The sequence below is a fragment of the Mustela nigripes genome, chromosome 3, assembly GCF_022355385.1.
Source record: "Mustela nigripes isolate SB6536 chromosome 3, MUSNIG.SB6536, whole genome shotgun sequence".
Lineage (NCBI taxonomy): Eukaryota > Metazoa > Chordata > Mammalia > Carnivora > Mustelidae > Mustela > Mustela nigripes.
The window spans coordinates 57,669,625-57,680,632 of NC_081559.1; the positions used below are offsets into that span (position 1 = coordinate 57,669,625).

Here is an 11,008-nt window from a genome sequence, read left to right on the forward strand (position 1 = left end):
CTCCCGCTCACTTTCATCGCCGTGGCTCTCGGCAGCAGTGATTTATTTATTTATGTATGTAGTTAAAAAGGTGTGCGTGGTGGGGGGCGGTTCGCGGAGGACACGCAGGACCTGCTCACAAAGGACTGGCTCAGGTGTTATGTGCTTCTGTATTAACTGGAAAAGACAGACTCTGGAACTTTTACAGGGCGAGAAGAGGCCACCGGCTCGCGCTTTGTATACTTTGCACTTGAAATCGTTACATTCAACTGAATATTTGGCTCATTCAGATCCGAAAAGTCTCCTAGCATCATCGAATTCCCTCCTCCGCCCCTCGGCTCGAGAGGAGGGAGGTGGGGGGAAGGTAGGAAAATGTTTAGTAAATTGCACATCTTTGAATCTTCCTAAAGCAGTGGTCACAAAGCTTAAAGGTGACACAACAGTGCTCACGTAAAGCCAACACACATTCCCCATCCCCCAAGCCAACAATAAAATCATCCCCTTCAATTTGCCATGATCGTCGCGACCAGGAGCCAGGTGATTATCCTAATTAATGTCTATCTAATTAAATTACTGTCAGCAGTTAACCAATGGCAGGAGCCGTTTCATCGGCTGCACAAGCAGCAAGATCAAAAGTGAGCCTTTTCTGATTGCTGCATAGTGTCAATTGGCCAATCTCTTCTCCCAGGGAAAAAAAAAAAGTAAATCAAACCTTTGAGAAGCATTTGCTGGTTGAAGTGCTTTCTGTCTAGTGAGGGGGTCTGTGGATTTCTAGTTTATGATAAATAGGACTTTAAAAACCAGGGACAGGAGGGCGAGTGTTCAGGTTCTAGAGCTATGCAGCTGGAGCACTGCCTTTCTCCTTCTATCATGCTCTCCAAGAAATTTCTCAATGTGAGCAGCAGCTACCCACATTCAGGCGGATCTGAGCTTGTCTTGCACGATCATCCCATTATCTCGACCACTGACAACCTGGAGAGAAGTTCACCTTTGAAAAAAATTACCAGGGGGATGACGAATCAGTCAGATACAGACAATTTTCCTGACTCCAAGGACTCACCAGGGGACGTCCAGAGAAGTAAACTCTCTCCTGTCTTGGACGGGGTCTCTGAGCTTCGTCACAGTTTCGATGGCTCTGCTGCAGATCGCTACCTCCTCTCTCAGTCCAGCCAGCCACAGTCTGCGGCCACTGCTCCCAGTGCCATGTTCCCGTACCCCGGCCAGCACGGACCGGCGCACCCCGCCTTCTCCATCGGCAGTCCCAGCCGCTACATGGCCCACCACCCGGTCATCACCAACGGAGCCTACAACAGCCTCCTGTCCAACTCCTCACCGCAGGGCTACCCCGCGGCCGGCTACCCCTACCCACAGCAGTACAGCCACTCCTACCAAGGAGCCCCGTTCTACCAGTTCTCTTCCACGCAGCCCGGACTGGTACCCGGCAAAGCGCAGGTGTACCTGTGCAACAGGCCCCTCTGGCTGAAATTTCACCGCCACCAAACGGAGATGATCATCACCAAACAGGGAAGGTAATGCTACATTCTTGGCAGTCGCTGCTCCAGGCGCGGCCCGGGGGCAAGTGCGCGGGGTTGTGACTAATCCCGGTAACGATGTTTTGGGGTCGGGAGCGGAGTGGAAGGCGCTCTGGTGCGCCCTGGAGTTGGCTGGTTTTGGAAAAAGGGAAAGTGGAAGGTATAACCGCCGCGGTGGTGTTGGTAAGGGGGTTTCCGCTCTAGAAAGGTGGTCGGAGAACCTGTCAGGGGCCGGAGAAAGGCGAAAGAGAGGGAGAGTCCGGGCCTGCAGCTGGGAAATTGTAGGGACGCATCAACGCCCGGAACCAAGGACAGGTGGAGGTGCGGGTCGCCAACCTCACTCTCCACCTGGGCAGTGACACCTGCCGACTCCCCACTCCAGCTAACCCGCGGATCTCCCCGACTTCATCCTCACATCTTTTCCTCCCCCCACCACCCCTTCTCTAACCCAGCAAACATTCGCTCATCCACGCTGGAAGAACAAGTTTTGCTTTGCTATCTGGCGCCGCGCTTCTTGCATTTAATCTTTAACATTTACGTGTTTTTTTTTTTTTCTCTTGTTTTCTCCCCCCCCCTCAATTTAAATAGGCGCATGTTTCCTTTTTTAAGTTTTAACATTTCTGGTCTCGATCCCACGGCTCATTACAATATTTTTGTGGATGTGATTTTGGCGGATCCCAATCACTGGAGGTTTCAAGGAGGCAAATGGGTTCCTTGCGGCAAAGCGGACACCAATGTGCAAGGCAAGTCCTTCCAATTAACACATTTTCCTGACACTTATTTAGGTGAGAATGATTAATTAAAGCCTTTGTGGACTGGCTCGAGAGACTTTTAAAACGATCGGCCAATGACTTCTAAAAGGAAACGAGGGGGATAGGGGGACAGACTGAGCAGCAAGAAGGGGGAGGATTATGCAAAAGCTATTTTAATCATCTCCAGTTAATAGGAAGAAAGCGAGGCCTAAAAAACCCCCAGCTAATGGGCCTCACTGTGGAATAAGGTGTGCGTGTGTGTATGTGTGTGTGTGCGTGTGTCCTACGTGGTGAGGAGTTGGGACTGGGCAGTGCCCAGGGCATAATGTAAACAACATATTTCTTTCTCTAGGAAATCGGGTCTATATGCATCCGGATTCCCCCAACACGGGGGCTCACTGGATGCGCCAAGAAATCTCTTTTGGAAAATTAAAACTTACAAACAACAAAGGAGCTTCAAACAACAATGGGCAGGTCAGTGGCTCAAGCGCTCCTTCCCGCCCCCCCACCCCCACACGTCCCTCGCTAGCATCCAGTCCATTAGTTTAAATCAGCATGAGAAAATGGACATATGTTTCTTTGCTTCATTAACAAGCCTTTTTCAAAAATTTATCTCCACCCTCCTATAAAGTTATTCTTGCCCCCCCGCCCAATTTCCGAGTTCCCGACCTTCCCAAGAACTGTACAAATACTCGATTGATTTCGAGAAGGAAACCCACAGGATCGGAGGTTGTAAAAATCTTTGTTCCTCCTAAAAGGAGGGCTAGGCGGATCGGGAGGCCCTGACGACCAGGCAGTCGGGTTCGGTTTTCCTCCGGTGCTCCGCTGATCTTTGCTCGGGGAGGAACCAGGGCTGGTCCTGGTCCCGCTAGCCAGTCACCAGGAAGACGAGTCCCGCGGTCAGTTAGCCGGGGCGGCGGGCTCCAGCCAGCCCCGGCACGGCCCGCGGCCCCAGCCCAGCGCACACTGACCGAGCTAACGCGCCGCCTCGCGCTCCCCTTGTCTCTCCGCCGGACAGATGGTGGTTTTACAATCCTTGCACAAGTACCAGCCCCGCCTGCATGTGGTCGAAGTGAACGAGGACGGCACGGAGGACACCAGCCAGCCTGGCCGCGTGCAGACATTCACTTTCCCCGAGACCCAGTTCATCGCCGTCACCGCCTACCAGAACACCGATGTAAGGAGGCCTGGGGGCTGGGCGCGCGGCGGGCGGCTGCGGCTTCACCCCGCACCAGCCCGCAGCCCCGGCCATCCCCGGTTCGGGCACTAACATCAGCAACAGCTGGTTCTGTTGCGCCTTTTAGGAGGAGGGCTAGGGGCCTGCTGGGCACCTTCTCTGAATAGCTTGCCGGTGGGAAAACGGTTCCTATTCGTCTTCATCGCGGGTCACACGGGCCATCTTTGAGGGGCCCAGGATTTCTAGTAGGGTCTCTTTTGGGAATTTTAATTCAGTTCTCAAACTAGAAGAGATTTAAATTTGCTTTCTCCCTCCGCCCCCCTACCCAAGACTCTTTTTTTTTTTTTTTTTCTCCTTTGGAGTCCTTCTTCCATTTAGAGAAGAAGCAGGTTTTCTCCTGCATTTTATTATTGGCAAGCTTTGGCATTATCTAAAATTAATTAATTAATTAATTAATTAAAGTCTCAGAATTGATGGCTAAAATAAACAAACGTCACTTTTTGGGCCATCAAAAGAACAGACACATTCACATATCTAAAAAGTACAATAAATCGGATTACTGGAAGCTGTGGAGTGAGTTTTTTTAGCACTTGAACCTCTTCAACACTTGCAAGTTCGCCAAAACTTATTTTACTTCTGTTGATTTGACGAGTAGGAGTGACGGTGTTTTTTTTTTTTTTAACTTAAATGGAAGTATAAAAAATGAAAATATGCATTTATTTTAAATTAAAGCTGATTTAAAGATACAGTTATGGGTTCTTGAGGTTGTGAATCAGAAGTGACCAACTTTTGAAAAATGTGGTGAAACACTTAAAATAGGCAACATTTGGTGATGAATTCAAAGTGCCCCTTAAAGATTTGTCTTTTTGTAACAAGTATTTTTAAGATGTGCATGTGAGCTGACCTAGAACACTTGGGAGAGCTAATTGAAAGCAATCCTTTAGTGTTGGGCATCATTAATTTAAACATGTTCCTCATAACTTTCATGAAACATTCTCTTTTTTCCCTTTCTATTCATTCCCTCCAATTTTTCCCTTGCTCCCTAATGAAATTGTGGGCCATAGACCCCTGTAAAAAGTGGTGATGCATTCATAAACACCTAATCCACCTACACAGAAGGTGAGACCATATTAATCTTTTTTTTTTTTTTGGTCTTTTCTAGATCACACAATTGAAAATAGATCACAACCCCTTTGCAAAAGGATTTCGGGATAATTATGACACGTAAGTAGTTTTGCACCTTCCTTCTCAAATAGTTGTGGAATTGGGCTTTAGGTCAAAGGTGTATTGTTCTGTACAAGGCTGTTGGAAGCCCAAGTGTGCGAAGACAAGTCTGTTTCCAAGGTCTTCCCTTGCCTTTTTGTGGGCTCCCTTTCTTTCTGGTGACTTTCTGACTTGGTGTTTTTGTGGTTTGGGTCAAAGATTTCCTCCACTTATTTTTATCTTTCTTATGAATTACAAAGTTGTTGGCGGGCCTCTGGGACTGGCTGACTGGTGAAGCTGCCCCGGTTCCTGGGTGCGGGAGCTGTATGTGTTGCTGCAGATGCTCAGCTCAGATTGTCTGTGTCTGAAACCGCCCGATTCTGCCGGAAAGTGCATGTGGCTCTGGCAGTTGTTATATTCTCCTTGGCATATGTGACTTTTATTTACCCATTTCCAAGTTTTGTGTAATAGCTTTTCCTGTGCAAGTTTACTATGGACTGAATAAAAATGTGCACCCACCATAGGCAAGGGCATGAGCAGAGCCGTTGTTACAGTTATTTCAGGCTTTGGGAAGGACCCAGGTGCTGTTGCTGTGTATTATTTATAAGCTTCAAAAGAAAAATATTTCCTTTTATCTTTTGCATCTAGGCGTGTTTTAATTAAATGTGTTGGTACCCTTTTCTCCAGGCTTCCCTAACTTGTGTCTTTTCTATCAAAATGATGTTCTCTGGGGGACAGCAGAAGATATAAACTTAGTGCTTGTTCTCAGTGCTTGTTCTAGCATTCTTGCTCAGAGTTCAGATATAGTGCCCAAGAGTTCAGATAGTGTTATATAGCAAAATCTAAATCTGGATTGTCGGAATCTCCCCACTTTTATTCTGACCATAAAAGGGAAGGGTACATGAATTTTAATATCATGGCTTGCATGAAGTGTCTGGACTAGAGCTACAAAGTCGAAGTTGTCTTTAACCAGAAATAGATTAATTTTGTGGGGAAATAGACAAGTGGCTGTTTCTATTCCGTCTCCAGGAAGATAACAAACTTCCCTCCTGATATTTTTTATGAAAAACTAAAAAGAGTCATTGATATTTCCTCGTATAACTGTCAGGTGCCTCCCTTAAAAGTAGTTTTGAGGAAGCAAGGCTCATCGAGATGATTCCCCAGAATAAAAACTCAGCTATTCTAGTCCTCACAGTCTAAAAATGTGGACCCGGCACTGTGGGAAGTGTGTGGCCCAGGAGGCCAGAGATACTGGTCTCTGTACTAGGGGGTCTTGTAGGTTTTGAGCTTTTAATTCTGTTGTGAACATCTGTTCCAAAGCATTTTATTTTGCACAGATCAATTCGGTAATCCCAAGTGGGTTGGGACCTGGATGGGCATCTAAACTGTATCTTTTGCAGGCTTTTTTTTTTTTTTTCCTTTTTAAAATATTGTGGTAAACAGAGAAGATATTTGCACCTTGCTGGTTATGTTCCCTTCCTGCCTCCCTCTACTTATCTGAAGCTGGAATTAAATTTCAGGAGGGAAATTTTGTGTGGTAAGCAGAATGGCCCTGCATCACCCTCACCCACCCTTCTCTGGCTGACTTCTGTAGGAAAAGTCGCTTCTTTTTGATTCTTAAACTGTGTATTTTCCATAAAGCTTCCTTATCTATACAAACGGAGACTTTAGTTTTTAGGGGACAGGGGAGAGCAGAATGGCTGATGCCACCCACCCTTTGCCCTTTTATGCTGATACGTTGAGCATGGATCCCTTGGAGAAACAGGGTGAGCCATAAGTTCAGGGGAACTAGAAGGTTGCTTGGCCATTCACCAGGGAATCTCTTCCCCCAAGGATTAAGGTCTGACAATACTGAGGCTCTCTCTCAAAACAGTGTGTTGATTAAAGATTAAAACATTTATGTGTGAGCTAAATAAAAAGGGAGGCATGTGTCTATGTGTAGGAGAAAACACTTCTACCAATCTTGATCCAGTATCTGGTTCTTCCTCAACTCTAATGGGATTTTCTAGGCCCAAGGCCTAGATCAATCTTCATTTCACCTACAGTGATTCCCAGTAACACAGTTACTGTTTGTGGGCAAGTTATTTAGCTTCCCTGTGCCTCAGTTTTCTCCTCTGTAAGGTGGGATAATAATGCTACATAACAGGGAGGATTGTTGTGACGGTTAACGGAATTACTATCTGTAGTCCTAGACAACAGTGCATGGCACAGAGTCAAGTTGTGTAAGGGTTAGCTATTATTGGTGGGAGAGTGCTTGGAGGAGCTTGATAATCACTGTGAGAGTTTGTCCCAAAGGTGTTTTTTGTTTGTTCGTTCCGTTTTGCTTTTTGTCTTTTTTAAATTTTAATTTTTATTTACTTACTATTATTATTATTATTTATCAGTAATGGTTCAAAAGCTAGGACAAGGTCAGCATACAGAACCCTTTTTCTTGGAGCCCCTGGCTGGCGCAGTCAGTAGAGCATGCGACTCTTGATCTTGGGTTCCACTCTTGACTCTTGATCTCATGTGGTCAGTTCAAGCCCCATGTTGGGCATAAAACTTACTTTACAAAAAAAAAAAAAAAAAAAAGTATATATACTTTTTCTTTGTAAAAGAATTTTATTGACTGATGACTTCATTTCCAAGTAGTAATTCTTGTTATTATTGGTAGAGGTGGGGGTTAAAGGATCACACGGGGGAAACAATGGACAGTAAATACTGTGGAGGCTCCCAGCAGCAGTCCTCAAGTCTCAGAAGACTGGTGAAGCCCAGTCTTTGATGATTACTACCTGGATAGCCTACGTGTCTATCAAATGGAAGAAAGTGTTCTTCACAGAGTGGAGAAATGGGTATCTTGTTTAGAAATATTGCCCAGAAACTCTCACTGCAGAGAAAAGGCCCACTGAGCAAATAACACCGTAGTCCCTGGGTAAATCTGCCCTAATGTTCCTACAGACATCGGAGAAGTGGGATGCGACTCCCCTGCTGTGCTCTGCTCTCTGATCCCCTGTACAGCTGGCGAGAGAGAGGGGACAGGCAAGCCTTCCTCTTGATCTGTGCTTTGCCTAGCTCCCTGAGTAGACCATTCGACCTCTTTCCAATTGCACGATTTATTTTATTTGGGGGAGAACGTCGGTCTGTGACCTTTGTCCGTCTCCACCCTGGACCGCAAGTTACAGATGGAGATTGTGGGGGTGGGTGAAAAGTGGAGGTGGCCTTCCCTTTGCCTCCCGAGGGGACCTCTCTGCCACCCCTCGGTTCTCTCTCTCTCTCCTTCCCTCGCAGGATCTACACTGGCTGCGACATGGACCGCCTGACCCCCTCGCCCAACGATTCCCCGCGCTCGCAGATCGTGCCCGGGGCCCGTTACGCTATGGCCGGCTCTTTCCTGCAGGACCAGTTCGTGAGCAACTACGCCAAGGCCCGCTTCCACCCGGGTGCGGGCGCGGGCCCCGGGCCGGGCACGGACCGCAGTGTGCCCCACACCAACGGGCTGCTGTCGCCGCAGCAGGCCGAGGACCCGGGCGCGCCGTCGCCGCAGCGCTGGTTTGTGACCCCGGCCAACAACCGGCTGGACTTCGCCGCCTCGGCCTACGACACAGCCACGGACTTCGCGGGCAACGCGGCCACGCTGCTCTCCTACGCGGCGGCGGGCGTGAAGGCGCTGCCGCTGCAGGCGGCGGGCTGCACCGGCCGCCCGCTCGGCTACTACGCCGACCCGTCGGGCTGGGGCGCGCGCAGCCCCCCGCAGTACTGCGGCGCCAAGTCGGGCTCGGTGCTGCCCTGCTGGCCCAACAGCGCCGCGGCCGCCGCGCGCATGGCGGGCGCCAACCCCTATCTGGGCGAGGAGGCCGAGGGCCTGGCCGCCGAGCGCTCGCCGCTACCGCCCGGCGCCGCCGAGGACGCCAAGCCCAAGGACCTGTCCGACTCCAGCTGGATCGAGACACCCTCCTCCATCAAGTCCATCGACTCGAGCGACTCGGGGATTTACGAGCAGGCCAAGCGGAGGCGGATCTCCCCCGCCGACACGCCGGTGTCCGAGAGCTCGTCGCCGCTCAAGAGCGAGGTGCTGGCCCAGCGGGACTGCGAGAAGAACTGCGCCAAGGACATAGGCGGCTACTACGGCTTCTACTCGCACAGCTAGGCCGGCCCTGCCCGCCCGGCCCCGCGCCCCGCCGCCGCCCGGCCCCCCAGCCAGCCCCTCGCAGCTCTCCCCAGCTCTTCCTCCCCACGGCCCACCTCGCGCTCCCCCTCATGTCACTTGGCCCTCGAATACCGTCTGCGACGAATAAGTACAGGTCTCCGAGTTTGATTTTAACCTTTTTTTGCACAGCAGTTTCTGCAGTTAGCTCACCGACCTTCAACTTTGCTGTAAACCTTTCGGTTTTCCTCCTAACTCTCCTTCTGTGAAGTTACACTCCTGACAAGCCTCCTCCCTCTCGTCTTTTTCTCACCCTCTCCTTCTCTTTCTTGTAATGAAACTCTTCACCTTTAGGAGACCTGGGCAGTCCTGTCAGGCATCAGCGATTCCGACCCTCCAAGTCTCGGCCTCCCCCTTAACCGTAGGATGTTGACTCTAGAACCTGGACCCACCCAGCGCGCCCTTTCTTATCCCCGAGTGGATGGATGGATGGATGGTAGGGATGTTAATAATTTCAGTGGAACAAAGCCTGTGAAATGACTGTATATAGTGTTAATTTATTGTAACGAATGGCTAGTTTTTATTTTCATCGTCAAGGCACAAAACCAGTTCACCGCTTAACCTTTCCATTCTTTTCCTTTCTTTGCCATTTTCTCCACCCCCTCTCCACTTTAAAAAATTGCCTTGTGAGATAATTAACAATATTCTAAGAGGCTCTGGAAACGTGAAATACTTGATAGATAATGATGGGTTTCTCACTTCTCCTCAATCCGTTGCATGAAATAATTACTCTGTGCCTAATGCACATAAATAGCTAAGGAGAATCGGACCGAACACCTGTAAAGGATAGGTGTCCGCTCATAGGCAAGTCCATTAAGTGGCATGATGCCTGCAAAGCAAAGTTAACTGGAGTTGTATGTCCCCCCCCCCCCCCCCCCCCCCCCCATAGAGTAGCTCGACATCAGCAATATTATTTTGCCTTATTTGTTTTTCCCCAAAGTGCCAAATCCATTACTGGTCTGTGCAGGTGCCAAATATGCTGACAAACTGTTTCTGAATATCTTTTCAGTCCCCCCCACCTTTATATGCTGTAAATCTTTGTAATGAATATTCTACTAATGATATAGATGACTGAATTGTTGGTAACTATAGTGTAGTCTAGTGAAGATAAATTGTGTGAGTTGTATATTTTACTGCATTTTAGTTTTGAAAATGATTTCCCTGCCACCTAGAAACAGCTGAAATTTGACTTCCTTGGGAAAACACTAGCATTAATGCAAGTAAGACTGGTTTTCCCCCCCCCTAAGTCTTGTTATATTTGATAAGGAGCATTAATCCCCCTGGAAATAGATTAGTAGGATTTCTAATGTTGTGTAGCAAACCTATACTTTTATTTGTATTTTAAAATTAATGTGAAATATGCATCATACACAATATTCAATCTAGATTCCAGTCCATGGGGGGATTTTTCCTAATAGGAATTCAGGGTCTAAACGTGTGTATATTTTGGCTCTTCTGTAAATCTAATGTTGTGATTTTTATATTTGTTTCGTTTTGTCTGTGAACTGAATAATTTATACAAGTACACACTCCATTGAGAAACGTTTTGTTTTTTGCTCGTTTGTATCGTCTGTGTATAACAAGTAAATAAATCTGGTAAAACGCTATGGTGTTTGAAAGCAGTTTACAGTTTGAAAATAATTTATTATAGGTGATTACTTTTAAGGGTTAAGGAAGTATAGCCCGACCCCACTTGAATATGGGGCAGTCTGTGTAATGGCAATCAGGTCCCATTTCCCACTTGAATTCGTTTTATAGCACTGCCAGTGATTACTTTCTCCTTCTTATTTACAAGTAACTTAGTTCCCTAGGAGTCAAGTTTCACTTTGTTGCACTCTTTTCTTTTTCCAGGAAAACGTAGGCAGTTCCTCATCATAGCTATCTTTCTCTGAAGTAGGAAATAATGCGAGCAGGAAAAGGAGGGTCTTAAATAAGGAGTTAAGAATTTCTTTAAATTTCACAGGCGGGAGGCTTTGGGCAGAAGAGTAGGATGTAACTGAAATGCGTGTCAGAATAGGCTGTTGACCACAGCTTTAGGCAGATGTCGAAGGAAAATCCCGGTCTGTAAATACGAGGCCTTGGAGATGCGTGGCGACTCTGTACATGCAAACACGGAATGGCCTGCATTTCTTGAGCGGGATGTTTCAGGGGGATTGGGCGGGGTTGGAGTGGGGTAAGGAAT

General features: G+C 47.8%; 1 protein-coding gene across 1 annotated transcript; it reads left to right on the forward strand.

The window, feature by feature from the left end:
* The first annotated feature begins 816 nt into the window (after positions 1-816).
* On the forward strand, positions 817-8,804 carry TBR1 (T-box brain transcription factor 1). Its single transcript, XM_059392753.1, has 6 exons — positions 817-1,508; positions 2,100-2,254; positions 2,616-2,737; positions 3,282-3,440; positions 4,603-4,664; positions 7,911-8,804. The coding sequence occupies exons 1-6, from the start codon at positions 817-819 to the stop codon at positions 8,767-8,769; spliced, it is 2,049 nt and encodes a 682-aa protein (XP_059248736.1). The 3' UTR covers positions 8,770-8,804.
* The last annotated feature ends 2,204 nt before the right edge of the window (positions 8,805-11,008 follow it).